The following is a 21,989-nucleotide window of genomic DNA, read 5'->3' as shown; positions in this document are numbered from 1 at the left end:
CGCTGTAATCGAGATGAGCAAACACGGCAGCGCGCACTGCGCGCTGCCGCTCATTGTCGCGCGTTCCTTCCTCTCGCCAGAAGAAGAAGAAGAAGAAGAAGAGTGTTGCAGTTTGAGTTGCCTTGCAGTTTTGCGCGGTTCTTCTCTTCTCCTCTTTGCGCAGTCCCGTCTACAAGAAAGAGAAGAGAGAGAGAGAGAGAGAGAGAGAGAGAGCGCTGTCATTTGGTATATCCCAACGCCTTAATGAACGTTTAGGGGTCATCAAGGTTGAACGTGGCGGCGCGACGCGGCGCGTCGTGGAAGGGGCGCGGTAGATGCCTATTGTGTCACCCTATATATAACGGCACTCGACACCCCACGCGGTATTAAGAACATTCACCGCATCCGCGGTAACATGGTTTCCAGTCCCAACAAGGTATATTCGCCTCCGCGCGCGCGCGAGCGCGCGTCTACGCCGAGAACGAGCGCGAGTGGTGCGAACGCGTTCGTGGTGCGCGAGCTGTGCGCGAGAGAGCGAGATCGATTTCAGCGGCTATCAATCCATAAACACAGTGCTCTGACGCAGCGACCTGCGAATGTTGCGGCGATTTTTCGACGTCGAGAGGTCGACGGTTTGGTGGTTTCGTGGGAAAGTGCGCGCATCGGCGGCGAGCGCATCATCGCTCGCACGACGTGACGTTCCTCTCTCAGCCTTCGGGCAGCATTCCCCCGCAGGATTTATCCTGACGCGGATAGCGCGCGGAAAACGCGGAACACGTCGCCAAGTGATCACGTTGTGTGGACTTCGCTATGTGGATGTTATGCGCGTGCTGGAGGAGGCGTCTTCCTTCGCGTAAACGTTTCGGGATCTGTGGGATCTGTGGGATGAATGCAAAGTAGCGTAGTCGTCGGAGCGAGTAATCGAGTTCGCCGCTTACGAATTTGCCCGCTCGACGCTTCGTGCGCGATCTTACTCTTTCCTATCTTCTTTATTTCTTTCTTCTTTCCGTTTCTCATTTCGAACGCTGCTTTCTCGTAGTACTCGCGATAAGCCGTGAGACTTAGCCGCCGCGCTGCGTCGTTACTGCGAGTTTTCCTCAGAGAGAAAAATCACCTTTTGCTTTTAAGATGACGCCATGGCTGATGGCATTCTTCTGTCTGGTGACTGCCGGCTGCACGAACGTCACGGACCAGCAAACATCGGAAACGCATCGCGATCATCAAGTGGCGATCTTGAAACAGATCAGAAAGGTGAACGAAGACGGTTCTTACACGTACGGCTACGAGGCCGGTGACGGATCATTCAAGGTGATTACACGTAAGCAGCGTAGCATCGACCGCACCTCTGTCGGCTTTTTTCCTTGAGAACTATAAATCGCATCGCATGCGCGCGCGCGCGCGCGCGCGCGCTCCTGCGTTTCCCACAGTATCGCATACTAATTATCTCAATCGACTTTTTTCCATACTGATTACAATCGCAACAGCTTGGCTGCGCAGCGCGCGAGCGGTGTTAACGACAATGTTAATGTCATATCAATGTCAATACCCACTCGAGTAATCACGCAGGAATCTAATTGCCTCCCACGAGAAGGAGAGAGAGAGAGAGAGAGAGTGAGAGAGAGAGAGAGTGAGATCGTGGATTTACATGCAAATTTTCTTGCGCAACACTTTTTATAACTCGTCCTCATAGTTCTCAAATTCACAGCATCGCTTGATGTCGTCGAATAACGTGAGAAAAAATATCTCGACAAAAATAAATGATCGTTAAAGACCGTCAAGATTCATCATTCGCGTGTCTTTTTAATCGCGCTCTGCGGCATCTGCGACAATGAGGAGGTGAAAACTAACTCAATGAAATTTTCTCTCGGAATAAGAATACGTTAGAAGGAATTTTCTTCCAAATGTCTGCATAATTATCTCATCCTACTATGAACCACTCGCGACGATCCCGCGCTGAGAATTAAACGCGAGACTCTTGCTTCATCAGGTTGAGAGTCGCGATGTTCTGGGCAACATTAAGGGCACGTTCGGCTTCGTGGACGCCGACGGCGAGATAAAGAGGGTCTCGTACTCCTCGTCGAACGGGACGGGCTTTAAAGCGACCACCGTGTCACCGTTGCAGGAACACGTGTCGGTCGTACAGAGTATACCGCGCGTCAACCGCACCACGGCGACCACAAAGAAGCCGAGCATCGTGTACGCCGCGACGACGACGTCGGAGGCGCCGACCAAGTCGTCGGTCGTGCAGTCGATTCCACGTACGAGAAAAACGACCAGCACCGCCACTACGACGACCACAAGCACCACCACCACCACCACCGAGGCCCCGAAGACGATATTCGGGCATTACCTGAAGGGCACGCCGAAGAGCAGGCCGCGTTTCATCATCAACGGCCAGCAGAGGCCGATCATCGCGGAGGACGTCGAAGACGAGGATTCTCAGATCAACCGACCCAGCACGGACGACAAGAGCGGCGTCTACCGGAGGATCGTCTTCGCCAAGCGACCGATCGAACACAGCCTCCCCCCAATCTCCGAGGACTTTGTGGACAAAGAGGACGAGGCCAAGATCACGACGGGAAACACTCTGAGAAGGCAGCTACACGACGAGACCACCAAGGCCAACTCCGCGGCGGACAACAACGACGACCACTCGGACGTTTACGGCGGCTCCTTGTCCACGACGCGCCCTTTGTTCACCACGTCCTCCCCAAACAGGGTCCTCCAAAGAATCCCCGTGACTTCGCGGCCAAAGATTTACGTGAACCGCGATAACCTAAGCCCGACTCGATTCGACAACTCCAAGTACGAGGAGCCTCGGGTCTTCGAGACGGAGACGAAGCCCAGTCAGGAGGAGCGCGCGTCGTCAGCTCAGCAGGTGCTGCTTCGCAGCGCCCCTAGACTGCCGGTCGAGAACCGGGACTACGTGAGGCAAAGCACCGAGCCCGTCTACGTGAGGCAGCAAGCCGAGCAGTACCTGCGAGAACTGCCGCCCAGGATACTCGTGCCGTCCCAGCAGAGCAGCATCGACGAGGACGCAGGCGTCTACAGAGCGATACCGATCGGCAGAATCCTCTTCCGACCGGCCGCGAATCAGCAGCCGGGTGCCGTCTATTCGACCACGACCGATGCCAACATCCACTACCTGACGGAGAATCCCGCCGTGCCCGACCATGAGGACGAGGCGCGGATCGCGATGAACGCCAACTACGTGCGGCCGCGGCCTGTGATGCGGCCGTTGCTCTACCCGGAGCCCGAGCAGAGGCGGCCGCTCCTGCGGCCGGTACCGAATCCGGTAACTCAGTCCGACGACAGGGAGTACCAGCCGACCACCCCCGAGTACCCTTACCGCCCCAACGCCGGCCTCGCGTTACCACCCGAGCCGCCGAACCCGATCGCGCCGCCTCTGAGCCGACGGGACTTCCAAATCCTGCTGAGAAGGCTGCTGGTCAGCCAATACGGAGTGCAGGCCTTGTCCTACCCGAAGAGCTACCTCGAGGACGCCCTGTACGATCAGCAACCGTACTCTTCGTACCCGGCAAGCTACCAGACGCCATTAACCAGGCCCGAGCTGTACGATCAGCAGGTGCAGTATGGCGAACGAGTGCCCCTGAGGCGACCGTTGTATCCCAGAGCTCTGAACCCGCTGTATCAGCAGTACGACGACTACCACGACGGCAGGTACTCCAAGAGAGTCTACAGGCAGAAGTTCTACACGCAGGACGTGAGCGACGACGGCGACGAGGTCCTGCCGGCGCCGATCAGGGAGGCCTTGCTGCTGAGAATGGTGAACCTAGCGATCAACGCCGAACGAGCCGCGATAATACCGACCGCTTTGGTAACCAGCACCACGACGCCGCCGTCGAGTTACAGGAAGACCGGCCCGGTGAGGAGCGTGCAGATCATAACGACGGACGACGCCGAGGAGGAGAAGGACATGATGAGGAAGAAGATGTAACGACGGCTGCGGCGGCTACGAGTAGTTAGGGATTCCCGGCCGGCGCGGCGCGGCGAGTGTTTCGCTCGCCGCGAGTAAATCGCGGGTTAAAAAATTATTGTAGAGTTCTCGTTTCTCGTCCCGGTTTACCGCGCTACCGTGTACGACGAGAGTCGACGAGTGCGACGAGAGCCGCAGAGTTGCATCTCGCGCATGTATTCGCATGTACGTTTTCTTTTTTCCTCTTTGTATCTCTTAGAAATTGGACGACCGTATATTGTCATCAAAGCCGACGTACCGAGTCTCGTTGGGAAGGAGCCGATTCCAAAGCTTGGAAGGTGGGAGATGACCTCACACTTAAATATACGTGTGTGTTCCATGATTTATTAGCGCTAAGTATACCGGAACGCGCGCCGTCGCGAGCCCTTGTGGCAATACACCTGTGACGTGACGAAGCGGCTTACGTCAACGATAGCGACTTTTTGTCTTGCGGACAACGAACGGACGTACGTACGTCCGTCCGTCCGTCCGTCCGTCCGCGACGACCGACGCACGTCGCGCTCGCGCACGCAACGGACGCATTCGTGTCGTTAATGGATCGAATCGGTTTCGCGAAAGGGAAATCGTCGCTGCGCGCAGCCCGGCCGATTTTCTGCACGACAGCTTTCCAGCGCCGCGCCGACGCGCGCACATTTATCATTCGTCTCGTCGCGTTATTTATATTCTACCAAAGTGGACGCATCAGTGCGTGACCGCGCGTGACCGAGAAAAATCATTGGACAAATACGGGAATATGCCTTTCGTCTCAAAGAAGTAGAAGAAAAGTAACATTGCCTCCTCGCGTATATAAATGTTGCCTCCTGGTTGTCGCTCGACATTGTCAATTTCTGCCGAGCCGTTAATTTCCCCGGCGCTCAAGTTACATTGTTCACAAAATTGACGATGATAGAACGAAAGACAGAGGAATTACGACGAAGTCGTCCGTAATTCGTTCCGACGAAACAGCTTAAACTGTAGTACAATTACGTTACGATAATTATATAACAACGCTGTACTCCTGCAATTTCGGAGAAACGCGTTTACTCCTGCCGAACAAGAGAGCGAAAGAAAAAGAGAGACATTTCTCGTCACTGGTGCATCTATCTCCTCGCCGAGACTACCCGGGAGGAGATCCCGCGGCGGACAGCGGTCGCTCGCTCTCCGCTCCGAATCGCAGAAGATCGCGCCTGCGAGCGGAAGCTCTCTATTAGCCTCGAAGGCACCGCTAGCGTACTCCACACTTGCGACTGTAAATACGCTATGTTACGTAAACGACTAGTGTGATATATACACATCGAAATAAAGAAAGAGTCGGACGGTAGACAGGGCGTAGTGTGAGAATTCATTTCATAAGTCCCTGAGAGTCGGCGTTACCGGGAAAGAATAGTAACGCGTCTACCGCCGGTAATTAGCGTCGCCGGTTGCGACACTGGCCTGGTCGGATCTACACAAACTTGCACAGTCGCGCGCGGCAGTATGCGGCCGCCGAGGGCGGAGATCTTGAGATCTCGCACGACGCGGTTTCCACGCATTCGCAGAGCCCGCTTGCTGGTCTCTTGGCAAACTCTCGGTCGGAAAATGCGTTGCCCCACCGCGACGCGCAGTGTCGAAACGCGAGCTGGCCCGCCAATGGGAACAAACTTCGTCAATAAGAGACGAATGCCGCCGATAACTCGAAAGATACTACCGTGCGAATCGGCTCATCGATATCGTCGGCTTCGCCGGAAAACACGGTTGCGTTGCTGCAAACGCTTGGCGAAAGTTTATCTCGACCTCGAGATACGCGAAGGAATTTATTCGCGCGCTAAAATTCTCGTTATCGAAAAATCTGCCGATTGAGAGGAATAATCGACCGGTAATAATAGACTATTGTCCAGCCGTGAATAACCGCAACTCTCGGTCTCTCGAGTTCGATCGCCCGGCGCGAGAATGTCGACCGAGCGAGTGCCGACGTGCGGAAAAATGCCGTGCGAAGTATCTGAATTCGCGGCGAATGGCAGCCGCTTTTCCGCAGACACCTCAATGGTGTCCTGCTTTTTCCACGCACGCCGGATACGTATCACGCGCGTGAAAGGCCGTCGTCGGGACATTAATAAGCGGATACCGATCTTACGCAGCGTCTGAATCGCGTCTTCCGGTATTCCGTGAACGCGCCGCGGCTGTCAAAGGCCGCATTTTCGCGATGGTATCGGCGCCAATAGGGACATTTCTCCGCTAAGCCGCGTAATTAGAGCGCCCGTCGCATCCGCCGCGGCTTCTCTTTCTTTCCTTCTCTCTCTCTCTCTCTCATTCTCTCTCTCTCTCTCTCTCTCTCTCTCTCTCTCTCTCTCTCTCTCTCTCTCTTTCTCTTTCTCGGGAACGGGATGGAAAGCCGACACACATTATTGTCTCAGAGAACGCGCGTAATGCACGCACAGACACACTGCAACGGCTAACGAGTTAGGAAATGACGAACGCGGAGAAAATCGGTGAAGTCTCTCTCTCTCTCTCCCTGCCTCTCTCTCTCTCTCTCTCTCTCTCTCTCTCTCTCTCTCTCTCTCTCTCTCTCTCTCCCTCTCGATGCACGACGCGTCCTGACAAGGCGAAGCCGCTTCAAGTCTCCAACAATAGTCGAGAGCGAATGGCTGGTGGCAGAAGCGACTCCGCTCATCCGTTACGTGCTTCTTTCCCTTTTCACGTCCGCTGATATTTTCTTTCTTTTTCTGAACGCACGTCGCGATATATTTATCAGCCGGCGACTTTCCACGCGCGATATTATCAGTCAAAGCGCGTCCTCCTGTTATTATTCACGGCATCGTTTCGTAACGATTCTCTCTGGCGAGTGGCGACTCTCGGACTGTCTTCTTCCGCGAAACTTGGGGTGTGTAAGTGCGCTCTGGTCGATTCGTACACACGAAGAAAATATTATAATTTTCGTTCTTACAATTCTCTCTCCTTTCAGCTCTCTCTTTCTCTCTCTCTCTCTCTCTCTCTCTCTCTCTCTCTCTCTCTCTCTCTCTCTCTCTTCTAACTGCGCGGAGAATAGGCGATCAATGGAATTTATCTCGCTGAAGAACACGGCAAATTCTTTTAATCGTGCGGATTGCAGTTACTGAAGCGTAAATAGCACGTGTGAAACGGAATAATAATAAATTCCTATGTCCTCAACCTGTTCCTCGAGGATGAAGGATTCAGTGTTCGGTAAGTTTTACCGTCAAATATTCTCCCCGCGACGGAAAGGCTCCCTACGCGTGGAGAATGGTGAATCACGGAGAAATGCGTTGCTGCAATCTGAATACTGTTATACATCCCGTGTTTAATCCTTTCGATCATCACGGTGTATCGATGAGAACAATCTGCGTTAATCGTATAAAAACGTGTTCTCGTGTGCGCGCAATACTTGCTTCTTGAAACTTTATATACACATTGTTAATGACGCGCCTGCTCTCGGCGAGCGCAGCACACACGTCCTCCGTAGACTATGCTCTATCGCGGAAGGATAGCGATCCTTGTTGCAGAACGAGCTCTGAGAGTGACACGTCGAGGCGCGATTTAATCGGAGGTCATCGAGACCTTGGAGTGAATCGACGCGGAGCGGGGCACGTTCTTCAGGCTCTCAACGTCGTCCTCCAACGCGTACGGCCCAAAGGGCTCGGTCTGCACGCCCACGTCCTCGTAGTCGAGCTCCAGCGTGTCCTGCTCGTAGATGACGTCGTGACTCCGCGGTCTCGGCACGGACGGGATCCACGGCTGCGGGACGCCTTTGCCGAGAGCCAGGAAGACCGCAGCGGTCGTCAGCAGGACGACGGACGCGACACCGAACACCAGTCGCCAAGAGCCAGCGATCTGAAAGCGATAGGCATGTTTCTCCGGCGATTACGATCACTTGCGTGGGGCCCGAGTCAAATTGCACACGCGGAAATTGGACAATGAGCGAGACTACACTTCTGACATATCGGAGAAACTCGAACAATATTAATTTCACGCTTACACGTCTCGCGCTACCTCCGACCGATTCAAGCTTCTGCTACCTCGGTAACGAGGAACGTAGAACAAAGACGTCGCGACCGGAAAGTCCGCAGGATAGCAAGGAAGAGCACGGCAATTTCGAAAGCTTCCAGATCCCAAAGTAACGCTCTCAAAACCGCATCGAATATGATGACTGAGCCGGAGGCCGATAAAAACGCGAGTCATGTGGGGCGTGAAGAGCCCGGTAACTCTTCGAGAGCGGAATTACTCTTACGCAACCCTCCCGGGCGCGCGTGTCCAGAGCGCTAGCGGACGAGTCGGTTACGCTTGCGCGGGCGGCGCGCGTGCCGTAATTCGGGACTTACGGAGCCATGAAGAGCCTGAGTGACGAAGTAATTGGCGGCCAGCAGTCCCGCGGCTCCCAATGTGGAGCACAGAGCGCACGCCGCCGCGGCGCACGCCGGCGATTCCGCAGGTGCGAGGTCGGCGATGGCGGCGAGCGCACCGGCCGGTGCGGTGCCGGATACGAGGAGGGCTGCGATCCCCAGCCAAGCGGCACCCAGAGCTTGACAGCCGGCGTAACCGGCGACGAACAGCAAGGCCGCGGGGATGAAGTGCGCTGATTTCACATTAATTAATTTGCTTCGCTCAGTGGCTTGTATGGCGGTATTCGTTCGGTATTATTATGGCGGGTAAGGAAGATCTTAGTTTGCGTCGTTAGACACGTCGGGGACTTGATCCGTCGCTCTCCGAGCACGACAGCGCCCGTGGACTTTTGTCGATGTAAAAATGTGCGATGTAAAAATCCGCGCCTCTGATCGGGCCACTTACAACGGGAATACAAAAAGAACCGGTGTCGGGGCGTTTGGCGTTCCTCTTTGCTCCCTTCGCAAAAAAACGCGGCGGCGCTAATTTAATATTAAGTATTTCTTTGAAATTTCCGACGTCTCTCCTGACAACGTCTCGGATGATAATGATAATAGTAAAATATAAACGGCAATAATAATGTCTTATATAATTTAATCGACCCGCGCGCGCGCGCGCGCATCGGAGACCAGAACTCTCACGCGCGTTTTCGCAATGTTGCAGACGCATTGCCGTTTATAGAGATAGTCATAACGTACCTGTGTAGACGACCAACTTTCTCGCGGTGGTCGTGGAAACTATACCAGACTCGCGGACGTGGTCGACCAGGAGACCGCAGGTCAGCGCAGCCATGAAGTGACCGATGTGAGGTAAGGTGGTTAGCACCGAATCCTGAATTGAGCGGCGACTTAGTAACAGGACGAGACTTGTCACGCTGGCAGCTGTCCTTTTTGTAATATCGATCGGGCGGCAAGGACTGAGCCCTTTCGCGTGTCGTTACGTAATATACTATATCGCGTGTTACACGCAGAATCTACGCGGCCAGTCTCTTGCGCCTTTTCTCGCGCGGCATCTTTAACGAAGGTAGGCCCCGCGAGGTGAAATTCTGTCCTCGACTTACGTTAGCTGTGGAGAAGCCGTAGATGAGTTTCAGGTACTTTGTCATGCCAAGAGCGAGCGTCGCGTCGCCCCATTGGTTTCCCATGGTCGCCACCGCGGACGCCCACACTGGTACGGATCTCAAGAGTTTCCCCCATGGTATCACAGCCGCCTGCGATCACATCGCTAGCCTCGATCATCGTGTCGAAAACTGTCGCATGGACTGGTTACACGTATCGCCGATCAAGTATCAACGTGATTTTGCAGTTATCAGTGAAACGAATTTGCCGCATACGCAGACGCTAATTAACGTATCGCGCGGCACGACGGAACATTCCCCAGAGTCCCAGCAAATTCTTGCTCGCTCACGCAAGAAGCTGTCATCTGATGGGGCCCACCCACCCGACAAGCTTAATTAGACTGTCCAGAGCACAAAGACATGCGCGACGCGTTGGACCAGCCGAAAACGTCGCTTACGTTTGTGTCGTGTTGATAGGACTTGGGCGTGTCCTTGACGAATCGGCCGAAGGCGAAGTACCAGCACAGAGCCAAGAGAACCAGACCGTAACACAGAGAATCACGGCCGAACGTTCGCACCACCGCGGTGCCCAGCCATCCGGTGAGGCAATAACCCACGCTGACGGCTTGAAGCATGAGAATTAGGATTAGTCCACTTAACTCGAGCCGCCACGCGACCTGCACCGTCGAGAGAGAGCACTCAATGAAATTCCTCAAAACAAAGAAAGAAAAAAAAAAAAAAAGAGAGAAAAAACTACTCCCGGCGTCTAAGTGTGTCTCTACGGCTGTTTTTCCAACAAAAACATGCTAACGCGCGATAGATCGCGAGCGGCGGCGCGTTACCCGCGTCGTCCGCTCTTTTCGTTCGTCGTTCCTTGGTGAAACGAGCGCGTTTGCGACACCGTCGCCGTCTACCTGCGTAACAGCTGAAGTACCAGCTCCTGTGGTTGCTCTTAAACCAGGTCATAGCGAACATGTGAGCAGCGGGCATGGTCGCGCCCTACAAAAGAAGATGTCGCAATAATTCAGCGCGGTTCACGTAGCTCGCCGTGTTTTACGATACCGTGCGAGACGTGCGAGCCCTCGTCGCGAATCCACGGACGATGGCGCGATAAGAAAGCCTGCCGACTTACGGTGCATAATCCTTGGAACAAGCGCAGCGCAACGTGCGATGGTCCGCGCCAGGCGGCGGGTACTAATAGAGACGCTAAACAGGCGCTAAGAACCGCTCGTGAGAACACCATGGAGGGCCCGGATCGACCCCACACCAGGCAACCTCCCAAGATAGGCCCGGCCACCTGTCCCCATAAGAAAGCCTCGCGCATAATCGACTCCGCTCGCTCCTCCTGCGGCAACTATCGTTCGGCACAATACGGATTATGTTGCACATCAATCCTAATGTATAATCGTCGTATAATTCGTACTACATGACTGTATTATATACACTGTCATGTCAATAAATACAATTATAGTTGTTATTATTATACATAATTATATTATAATAATGATATGGATGAGAATTAGCGTTTTTCTTCCATCATCTTGCTCGATCTCGAAAGTATCGTCTCCTTTCTCGGTAAGGTGGAAGGAGAATGGATCTGCGAGGCGAATTTAACAGATCTTCTTGCCGGGAAAATTTAATCGGTGAATAAAATCGTAAGCGCGACGCTGTCAATTGCATCTACGCGTCATCATATTTACGTGCTCTAAATGATTAAAATCCCAAGATTAGCGAGAAGTACATTTAGCGCCACGGATTACGAATATGAGTCGAATCGTTTGTGTACCTCCAAGAGTATAACCTCGAAGTCCTCGGTGCGATTGCGGCTGGTGATATTGACCAGCATGTCGCAGTGCCAAGACGTGTCGATGATGGCATGATTGTCTTCCTGATTTGCCAGCAGTGCGACGGAGGAGCTGACTTCGACCGCGCCGCAGAGCGCAAATCCAACTGCGACCAGCGCGGCGACGATGTGTCGCGCTCGAACTGTCGCTAACGAATAATAACAGAATTACGAGGATATATACGTCGTGGTGATCACACGGTGACTAATCCCATCGCTGGTAGAAGAGAGCGCTACCACGGACTTTGGAAACGCTAATTTTGCTTCGCGTCGAGCCGCGTTGGTAAAAATCGTGAAAAAAAAGGCGGAGGATTATCCGAGCACAGCAGCGTTTCCGATGAAACTTGCGAGAAAGAGTTCGATTTGAACATTTTTATCGTCGTCGAATCTTTAGCGAGACACTCGGAAGAGCTCGAGTAATTTTGCGCAATTGTCTCGCGATAATTAGGTCGCGGAGTCTGTAGTTCTCTCACGGAATCGTTCCACCCGACACAATGAACGCGCTGCAGCGGCAGGTGAAACTTTTGTGCATACACTCATTATCGTGGTCGTCAAACATCGGAGCACGGCGGTGTTTGAGTTTGATAACTTGCTCAAACTGTTGGCACGATGGTGGTGTTCGCGCCTGCAGTAATATCGATTCTAAACTTGAAGAGACTTACTTATTTCGGCAAGTGCCTTTTTTCCCTACGTGAGATGCAAGGGAACGATCGATGTCAAATTGCTCGCTGCAGCATTAGTTGCGTGACAATTACAATGCGTGTTTAGTTGCGTATCCAAACACAATATTCGATCACGACATGAATGGGCATCGACAAAATAATCCCTTCTTGTAAATTTATTCGAATGCCCGGGCGGTAATGTTTGTATCAAGCGAATGTTGCAAATATCGATGTCGCTGATCGATAGCACAAACGGAACGTCAGGTGAAAAACTCGACCGTGCTTACGGCAAGCGCGAAATGCGAGGAGGGCAAATCAAATGAACGATAACAAGATCGACGATAATAATAATAATCAAGATCGACGAACCTCGAACCTCTTGCGCAGCGAGCTTTAATTGACAACTGCCACGTTTGACGAACTGCACACTACCTCTCTTGACGAAGTCTGCCATCTCACAGAAGACAAGAATAACGAGACAGACTGCGACATCTCGCTCTTATCGCTCCCGGTGTTTGATTCCCCGCGCACTATCTCTACAGCACTATGATACTGCGGGTGGCCTCGACTTTGGCTCGGCAATGATGTAACGTAAACAACCGGCTTTTCGAAAAGACAATGAACGTACGTCACTTTGCGCATTTTTACGACCCACTTGCGCGCGCGTCGCCGAGCAACGCGAGCCGGAAAGATTAGTGATCTCGACACCAGCATCAACACTAATTTCCTCCACGCTGATTACGAGCGCACATGCGTCAAAACACGCACCGGACGGCAAGTTAACTCGGCAGTATGCTAATTTTCGCGTCCAACTCGCGACTCCCAAGCGAGAGTAGCCACGTGCAGATTGATTTCGCAGAAACGAACGAACCCGTGTACACAAAAGTGTGGCACACAGTGACACGGAACGAATAATCGACAAGCTACCCGTTCCCTTGGACTAAAAGAGTGCGAAGCGTCGCGGAATCGTCTGTCGGTTTCCCCCATTGAATTATATGGCAAACTGGAATGAGAACCAGCCTGGTGGAAATCAAACAAGCCTGTAAGACAAAGACTGTTTCGAAATAGAAGCGCTCCCTCTCTCTCTCTCTCTCTCCCTCTCTCTCTGCCTCTCACCAACACGTTACAGTCCTATTTAAAGGACTGCAACATGTTGATGAGGCGAAAAAAGCGACTCTGCCTAGAAGCAGTTCTTGTCTCACAGGCCTGTTTGAGTTCATCTATCGGCCAACAAGGTGCCATTCGTTTCAGTTTGCTATATATAGCTCAGCGGTCTCTTCAAAGCCGAGTTTCAGCGGCAACGCGTCCTGGAGGACGCGTCCTGGGCACACGTACCTTTGACCTCGAGCGCCGCGTGTCTCAGTTGGACGCTACCGCGCTTAAGACGTACCAGCGCCGCCATCGTCGTCAAACGTGCTGGCACTTGGATTGCGTTTCCATGATGCGGTAGCGATAGGTCAAGCACACCTCATCGGAAAATGTCCGTCTCTCTCTCGTTCTTCGCGTTTCCGGCCACTATCGTATCGCCGCGATACGTGCGAGACGCGGCGGCAACGAGTTGCGCGAGCCATACTGGTCATCTGGCGGTGCGAGTGAATGAACATCTCCGTTAACGAGACTTGATACAATAAGTACCTACGCCGGGTCACAGCCTTGAAGCACCGTGCACAGGCCAGCCTCGTAATATTTTCCCCACGTCGTCGGTGTCGCCGACGCGATATCAAGCCTCATTGCGACCGCGATAAGCGTCTAAACGCACCTGTTTTTTTTTTTGGCGCGCGTCCCGACGACTTATCGCGACGACGCGTGATCCGGCAATAAATCTCCTTGTGTGTGAGATTGTTGCAAAATTATTATTCACGAGCGTCATTCGCGGCTTATGCGGCGGACGCGCTCGCCCGGAGCCGTTCCCGGCATTAATTAATTTGCACATCACGGACTTGTTCAACGATAAATCATTCGATCGAGATTTTTCCTTATTGATCACATTCCATCTTAACATCGATGACATATCAAAGTCGCGCTTTATCGGTCAATGCGTGATTGGCGGATAAACACACACGCGGACCATTGTCGCTTCCGTAACTCCCGATTAGCGGAGGTGCCGTTCACGTTTCCCGTGACCCACTCGGACGAGATTAAATCGCCTCGTGGTGTGCAATTAGCGCAACAAACAAGATCCGTCCGATGAGATGTCGGCAGCTGGTAAACAGCCTACGAGAGCGAAGCTTACGGAAAGTCCCAAAGACGCGAACCTGCGGATATTCGACGATAACGCAGCGAGCGAACGTTCAGCGGCAACCGGTGAACCGTCTGTCGCCAGGCAGATTCTACCAACGTTACCAACGGCTGATCAACGTCGGCAGGCCGTCGTCGTCGGGCCCAGGGCCCGATCCATGGGAGCATGTTGCAGCAGGCCCCAGCAGGTTGCGCGGCAGGTGGTCGGGCCGCGTGTCTCCCCTCCTGCTGCCGCAGCAACGGGGACCAGCGGGATGCCACCTGCACGGCGATTGGTCAGTTCGCAGGCAGGTCAAACGGCAACACACATCGGTCGGCGTTTGTCACACTTATCTGCCGCTTCAGTGCGGTGCGGTGCGGTGCGGTGCGGTGCGGTGCGGCGCGGTACGGTGCGGAGTGTTGCGGTGCGCGCGGCCCGCGTCTCGCATTTTTCGCGTCTTATCCGTGACGATCGGCACGCACGTGAGCGACTCTCTGCGCAGCGCGACGCACACGGAGGACGGTGGATCTCCGGCGGGCCCGCAGGAGCACCGGGAAGAGAGACAGAGGCAGGACGACGCGATGGCTGGATAGAGGGGACCCCGTGCCGAGGAATCCCCCGAAGGATCCGCGCGTGTTTTACTGTGCTCCGTGCCGGCACGCTCCTCCGCCAGGAGCGCGTTCGTTTCGAAGCGCGCAGGACGATGCTGCGCGCCAACACGGCACAAGTATTTTGACGTGCGCGACGTGTAGTAGCCGTAGTACTCACCGGCCTTGTTGTCGTCACAGTGGCAGGAGGCGGCGGTGCTCGCGCGCAGCCACGGACGCGACCGTCGCGACGGTGAATGACGAGGGAGACTCCGGCGAAGCGGCACGAACGAGCGACAAGGTGAGTGACTCCGTTTCGTTGCGTTTTGACCGTTTTGTTCGCTCAGTTAAGTTGGGTGCCCTGCTGGGGTCCCTCTGCTGCACCCCCCCTCTCCCTCCTCGCTCTTCCCGATCTCTCCCCCTCTCCTTCGCCCCGCATACCGCGAGTGGCTCGCCAGGGACAATACGGCCCAGCGAAGGGCATCCGGGTCCGCTCCAGCCGAGAGAACCCCGAAAGGTCCTTTGAACGGATGCGTGTCGACGCATCTCTTGATTCTCTCTCTCTCTCTCTCCCTCTCTCCCTCTCTCTCTCTCTCTCTCTCCCCCCCCCTCTCTTCCGTTCACGCGAGTCCTTCTTCGTCTTTCTTGTCTTCTTGTCCACTTTACTCTCACCGTCACTCTCCTCCATGGCTCTCCGGAATTTTTGTCTTTTTGGTCTGCCAGATAGCTGACTCGACGCTAGTTCCTTTCGAGACTCATGTCAGTCACCGATGAGCGTGATTCCTTGAAACATGCTCTCTTCCTCTCTTTCAATCCCCCCCCCTCTCTCTCTCTCTCATTCTCTCTCTGTCACTAGGATTGGAAGAATCGTCAACTCCGGTCATTATCGTCTTGGCTATTTCCCTATCGATCGTCACGCCTAAATGGCTCCCCGGATAATTCCACGGCGGACACCCGACGCGGTTCCGCGTCGTCGCCGTCGTGTCTCGCTTTACGCTTCACACCTCTTCCCAATTATCGTGATTATTGCGACGATAGTCGTGTTATTATGGCGCCGCATGCGCGGCGCCAATGCGTGGCTGATGACCGGCTCGCGTTAAGGGACTCGCGTCGCCGCGATAAAATTCTCTCCTTTCCCTGTCCCGAGCCCGTTGTGTCCCGCCCCTCCTTTCCCGCCGCCCATCCTTTTGGAATGCGCTTCTCTCGGAGGCCCCGGCGTTATTTCTCGTCGTAGGATCAGCCGCAACGGCGTCCCCGCGCGGCGTTTCGGGCTCCTATTTCTGCCTACTAAGTAGACACTCGCTACGGTCCCGTACGCGAGCGCGGCGCCCTGGTCGTCGACTTTCAAAATCGACCAGCCTCGATGGCGATTACGAAAATCGCGGGACAAGTTCGGCCGCGAGTGAACGCGCGTGCCGAGCTGATTAATATAATCCTCGGCAGATATACGAGCCTCCTCCGTCGGCTCGCTCGCTGCTTCACGTAGGAACTACAAGTACTGTTATTTCGCGCTAATGTAGATGTACTCGCACGATAATTCTCGCAAGTTGCCGTTTATCGAAATGAATTCCACCGTGTCGAGTGGAGTAGTCGAGTAGCCCTCGTTCCTACAGAGCAGCGTCAAGCAAAGTTGCGAATACAGTTTGGAAATTAAAGCGACGAGGCTTTCTCGCGGAAGCGAGCGGTTCGTCTCTCTGACAGTCAATGAATGAAGGAAAGAATAAGCATGTGGCTGTGTGACACCATGCGACAAATGAAGCAAACGTGAGTAGCTGTCTATGGCGCGAATCTTGGTGGAAAAATATCTGCGGCTTGGTAAATATACAAGCGCTACGGTTATCATGTATTTTTCATGTTTCGGGCCCTTAATGGATGAATTGATATTGCAGAGTGTGACTTTTATACATTGCGACGTTTCCTTTCCGGTTACGCGCCTTCCAATAAATTATCTAAAACAACGTGTACACGCATGCAAATGATCTTTAAATAAATATTCGGCTCAACCACGTCTGAATCCTGCACGTCGCGCCGTGGAAAGGAAACGTCTCACAGACCAGCTTCGCTGGTCGATTGCACCGGTCCGATTGCGTCTCAAGACTAGGAAAAAAATTTAGTATCTCTAACAAGACTGTTTAGTTGAGGTATTTTTTAATAGCCAACCAAACATCTTGTTTTCTACCAAAATGTCTTGTTTTATAACAAAATATTTAGTTGTCTCAACTAAATATATTGTTCTGCTTTGTTCTCTGGACCAAATGATTTTGTTCTCAGACTTCATATATAAAAATTAAGCATTTTAGTTATTTTATCCATAAAAATTACATAACAACGAAATATTATTTTACATAAATTAAAATAATGCCCAATGGATACTATTTTGTCTTTCTGTGCACTAAAATTTAGATCCTACATATTAAGAAAAAATTATAATATTTTTAATAAAATTCATACAGTTGAAGCTTTTTGGTTGCTACAACAAAAGCGTATTACGTTATACCGAACATACCGTAATCAAACAAGATATTTGCTTACAGGAACTAAATAGTTTTGTCGGGCATATTTTAACCAAATTATTTTGTTGTCAGAACAAAATTTTGGTCCACGCAGCAATACATTTTTCCTAGTGTGCGTCGAAACGCGAGCGTTCGTCCGCTGTCGCTGAACTGTAGCGCGCGCTTTCGGCGCTCAAAAAGAGACAGGTTGTCACGGCAGAGACTTGCCGGGGAAAGAAGAAGAAAAGAAAGAGGAAAAGAGAACTAGCGCAAGGTGGTGCAGCCAGTTGAGCGCGATGGCAAACAAACCTGTACCGTTCGTTCGCGCCCTCGCGAGAACGCGGGAATTCGAAACTGTCACGGCGGACCCACGTACGACGTAACCGGAGCGGTTTCGGCGTGCGCGACCTTACGCGTCGACGCCTCGACGCCGTTGTCGCGTACGTACGTGCTTTGAAAATCGTGCACAAATACCGTTGCATTAAGGTCGTTCACTCACCGACTGCGAGGTACCGGCGCGGCGGCTCGCGCGCTAGAGGAAAATGAATACGCTTACGATCGCGCGTCTTCGCGCCGCGCGTGTCGTATTACGGAGTATTACGGAGACGACGAGGCGCGACGTTCCTTCTGGCCGACAGACGAGTTTCGAAGACCGAGACTCACGTGCGACGACTTCGAAGCGAAAGTCTCTGTCTCTCTCTCTCTCTCTCTCTCTCTCTCTCTCTCTCTCTCTCTCTCTTTCCCTCTCCTTTTGTCTTCCTCCCGCGCTCCGTTTGCCAGGAGAGTCTAGCACAATGTTGCCCATAATCTTCACGTGACATCTGGGCCTATATTGTTGACCGGGCCGCGTTAAGATGCGCGCGTGCTCCGCTAAGATACCGGTTCACGTCGTTTCCAGCCATACAATTCCAGCATAAACGATTGATGCGAGAGTCGTGTAGTTATGTCGGTATGACTCACCCGGCGAAAAGAAGGAGAGTCACCGCTGCGACGGCAAATGACGTTTCCGACGGCGTTGAAGTTCTCTTGCTGGCCGAAACGACGGTTTCGGCGCGGTCCGAGCAAAGAGAGAGAGAGAGAGAGAGAGAGAGGAGAGATCGTCAAGTGCGACGCGGCCGATAAATCGCATTCGATCGCGGCGAGTCTCCAGCGAGTTTCCAGCGCAATCCAGCAGCGCAATTCGCGAGTAAATGAAGGAGTCATTAGCGGCAGTTCGGAAGCCGCGTAACCGCGACGCCATATAATCTCGAACAATGTCGCGAGGCAATTGAACGAGAGGATCGCCATCCTGTCGGCTCGAATCATCGCGTCGAATTCGCATAATTCGCGATGCGCGCTTTTCAGCGTACGGACGCGCAAATTCCGGAGCTGTCGAGCTCCCTGCGTGAAACGACCTACGTCCACCGGTTTGCGAGTCAATCTCGCACGTGCGAGATTTTTAGCCCGCCAACACGGCGCGCGGCGGAAGCCCCGCTCCAGCGGCCTCGCACGCAGGTGTAAATAATCGTCACACCCCAAATCGCCCGCGGGTGATCCAATTAGACACGCTCGCGGCGTCGTAATCGATGCGTCCGATATAATCCCCGTCGGGGAAAATCCATTCCGCGACCGCGGGATGCGACCGCGTGAGCGACAAAAGGAAAAAGGAAGGAAACGCGGCAGGCGCGCGGCGCAAAAGTGAAACTAGAAATTTCTCCGCGATTCGCGACTCGCGCGCTTCACGGTTCATTTGCGTGCCGCCGCGTAATTGCTCGCGCGCGCGGACGCGAGCTTGAAAACGCGGACGGAAACGTCGAGAGGATCACCACCGGCGGCGGCGGCGGCGGCGGCGGCGGCGGCACGCCAGAAAGCAGGGGGCTTTCTTCCCGCTGAAAGCGTCAGGCTGAGAAAGCCGGGCAGTCGGGCTCTGTTCCTCGAAGAAGTGTGCGAAGGACCTGCAGTAGCCCGACGCTATTCCCCCCGCGTCGCGGGGAAGTTTCTAAAAGAATCGTCTGCCAAAAAACTGGACCTCGTATATCGGTGAGGCCGCGATTAAAGGCGAGAGACTGTGGAGTTTCTGGGACGCGCAGCGGATAATTGGCGTGAAAGCAAGACGAAAACACGAGTAGCCGAGTCACGTACATACGTACATACGTACGCGTGCACCTCGCAGCGCGTGTATTTAAATAGCGAAGCGCTACGACGAGGTTAAATCTCTCTGATATTACGGCCGATGAGAGCGCGAGCATCGATCGTTCGCCTCCCGGCGAATGTAACGTATACATCACGCCAAAGTCGCGCGATTAGTAAAGGCCGACTCGAGCGTGTACGACTCTTCCTCGATCGAGCTCGCCACGCTGCCCGGAAGTGGATCGCGATATCTACGCTGTGCCGCGCCACCGTCCGCATTATAATTCCCGGTGCAAGAAGGACGGGTAAAAAAGCGTGGCGCCAAATCGGAGCGCGAAGTCGTTGCGAGAAATCGACGACCGACGTAACGAGGCCATTGCCGGTGTATCTTCTCAATTACATTAGGAAATTACTCCGCGCATCCGCGGCCGCGGCTCGTCACAGCGGCGTCATATACACGAGGAAATGGACCGCGTTGTTAAGCGGGCAAGAAAGATCGCGTCGAGTCGAGTCGGCGCGGCGCCGGCCGCGCCGCGCCGGGGCGGCGTGACGAACGAACGAACCGAGGATTGAATTTCGCGGGGAGGCCCCGCGGGCCGAGTTCGGCGCAAATTTCCGTCCCCTTTGACCGAAACGCGATTGCGTCGTTTGTTTGTCGCGTCAACACGACGACGGGATCATTAACGACTTATTAACGCGACCTACTTCTGTCCAGGCGAAGCGCTCCAAGAGTGACGGGTTTTCGAGAAAAAAAAACACACGCATTATGCAAAGGTCAAAATGCTTACTAGCTTCTCGCAATTTTATTCAACGTCCGTGAGAGATGCGGAACGCATCGTTATATAACCTCCGAGTAATTCCTACGACAAGTGACAAGTCGGCCATCGGAGCGGAATTTTTTCCTCGTCCTCGCGCTGACCAAACTCTTTTTTCCCTCGTATAGGACGCACAAAATTGCATTTCCGCAAAATTGCGAGAACGACTCCCCGGCGAGCAGTTTTCACAGACCAGCGCCGCCGCCGCCGCCGCCGCCGCGCGCATTTTTGCAGGCGCGATCTTCGATTACGCCGCGCCGGCGCGGCGCGGCGCGCCTCTAATTATGCCGACGATCGCGGCCGGGCGGAAATCGCGCCATCGGCCATGCGCGATCGATCGAACGAACAGGTCGCGAGCAGACGCGCGTTACTTCACGCGCGTTCTTCCGTCCGCGCGTGACACACGCTCGGAGAAGAAATCCGCCCGACGTACAACGGCGCGTGTACCGCGCCAGCCGCTCCGAGATCCGCCACGGCTGCGATCGTCGACCTGCATATCGAAGCTGGGATTAGAACGTACGCGACGACGATCGCCGGTCGCGTAAACGAAGCTGTGCCGCGGCTACATTAAACGCCCTAGCTCGCAGCGCGAGCAGAATCACGCCAGACGGAAGAACGGAGAGAGATTGCCGCGATTCGGTATTCCGGAGAAATTCAACCTGACGCGCACTCGGTGAGTTGGACGGCCGGGATCGGCGTTCGTTATTCGCCGGTTTACTTGTAACATATATACGTAAGCAGTCTGAAAAGTTCTCGACCTGACACATACGTGGCATTAGAAACTGTCAGACTATAATTGTATCGGAAAGTGGCATCTCTGATATATAAACCCGTGTAAAATTTTATTCGATCTGTCCAATCATTCGAGTAGTAGCACCAGTTGCTAACAATTGAGCAAAAACGCATTCGAACGCGTATTTCTCAACGCGTGGATCGTTTTAAGCAAAACGGAAAATGGATTTCAAGCGTCGTTTCATAACTGTTGATGAAACTTGGATCCACCCACTATACACCAGAGCGAAAAGAACCTTCCGGAATCGCACTTTAATGATGGTATTGAATTATTGGAAAAACGTTGGAATAAATGTATTGAAGTCTCAGGAGATTATATTGAAAAATAAAATAATATATTTCACGACAAAAAAATGTTCTTCCATTGTTAGGCCGAGAACTTTGCAGACTGCCCTTGTATGTTGCGCGTCTGTGTGTACCACGGGACCAACCGCGAACCGAACATATCCAATCTCCGTACTTAGAATTCCTTTTCCTCACACTATCACACCGGCTTGCGTGTGTAGGTGCACGCCGAACGCGCACACGCGCGCATATGTTGCTCTTATTACGCCGCACAATTCAACGATATATTGCGCGCTCTCGATTCGAAATGATCTCCTCCTCTTCCTCCTCCTCGTCGTCGGAGCGTCGTTAGCGTTAGACACGCTTCGCAAAACCGCGCGAGCGCGGCTCGCGTGAACGTCGAAAATAATCGAAAGTAAATACGCGCGTCGCGCTCCGTTCGGCATTCGGACGCCGACTTGGAGAGACGTCGCGCCGGTGCTCTCACCGGCGCTCAAACGTCGCAATTAGTCTCGCGACTTCGCTTCGGCGTTGTACCGTTAATCGTCTCGCGAAAGCTGTCATTGGTCGATTAATTCAGTCGTCTCTCAGTGATCGGCCGCGCTCGAGACGGACGAGCGACAAGCCGGCGAGGCTGCCGTGCGCGCGCGCGGTGTCGTTCGTTGCCTCTCGCGGCCCGGCGATGTTGTTGGTATTCTTCCCGTGCGTTACCGCGGACGTCATCGCTTTTCAATGCAATCGATACCGCGTGCATTTAGCGACTGCTTATTAGCGACTCGAGTCGCGCGCAGTCGGTTGCC

The 21,989-nt window shown here is 53.6% G+C and overlaps 3 protein-coding genes across 8 annotated transcripts in view; 2 read left to right on the top strand and 1 right to left on the bottom strand.

Annotated features, from left to right (window-relative positions):
* Positions 1-226: 226 nt before the first annotated feature.
* Positions 227-4,451, top strand: LOC105188011 (uncharacterized). 3 transcript variants are annotated; one of them, XM_011149222.3, is made up of 3 exons: positions 227-415; positions 1,108-1,287; positions 2,102-4,451. In XM_011149222.3, exons 1-3 carry the CDS (start codon positions 395-397, stop codon positions 3,935-3,937), a joined length of 2,037 nt encoding a protein of 678 aa, XP_011147524.1. In that variant the 5' UTR covers positions 227-394; the 3' UTR covers positions 3,938-4,451. The 3 variants fall into 3 exon arrangements, with proteins under 3 accessions (XP_011147524.1, XP_011147514.1, XP_025158963.1); XM_011149212.3 differs by having other exon boundaries at positions 1,967-4,451; XM_025303178.1 differs by lacking the exon at positions 227-415 and adding an exon at positions 440-875 and having other exon boundaries at positions 1,967-4,451.
* Positions 4,452-6,740: 2,289 nt separating this feature from the next.
* On the bottom strand, positions 6,741-13,511 carry LOC105188003 (sialin). 2 transcript variants are annotated; one of them, XM_025303179.1, is made up of 10 exons: positions 13,227-13,511; positions 12,261-12,494; positions 11,173-11,378; positions 10,519-10,740; positions 10,301-10,385; positions 9,845-10,011; positions 9,390-9,539; positions 9,028-9,160; positions 8,269-8,522; positions 6,741-7,780 (listed from the first exon to the last, which is right to left on the bottom strand). In XM_025303179.1, the coding sequence occupies exons 2-10, from the start codon at positions 12,343-12,345 to the stop codon at positions 7,487-7,489; spliced, it is 1,596 nt and encodes a 531-aa protein (XP_025158964.1). In that variant the 5' UTR covers positions 12,346-12,494; positions 13,227-13,511; the 3' UTR covers positions 6,741-7,486. The 2 variants fall into 2 exon arrangements, with proteins under 2 accessions (XP_025158964.1, XP_025158965.1); XM_025303180.1 differs by lacking the exon at positions 12,261-12,494 and having other exon boundaries at positions 13,227-13,506.
* Positions 13,512-13,891: 380 nt separating this feature from the next.
* Positions 13,892-21,989, top strand: part of LOC105187971 (uncharacterized) — a 91,477-nt gene continuing 83,379 nt past the window's right edge. For all 3 annotated transcript variants that reach the window (XM_025303172.1, XM_011149152.3, XM_025303176.1), the window contains exon 1: positions 13,892-14,997. In XM_025303172.1, coding sequence (XP_025158957.1) covers positions 14,954-14,997 — 44 coding nt within the window. In that variant the 5' untranslated portion in view covers positions 13,892-14,953. The remainder of the gene's footprint in view (positions 14,998-21,989) is intronic.

This window comes from Harpegnathos saltator, unplaced genomic scaffold, assembly GCF_003227715.2.
Source record: "Harpegnathos saltator strain DR-91 unplaced genomic scaffold, Hsal_v8.6 scaffold536, whole genome shotgun sequence".
In the NCBI taxonomy this organism is placed as follows: Eukaryota; Metazoa; Arthropoda; class Insecta; order Hymenoptera; family Formicidae; genus Harpegnathos; species Harpegnathos saltator.
This window is presented reverse-complemented; position numbering and strand designations above follow the sequence as displayed.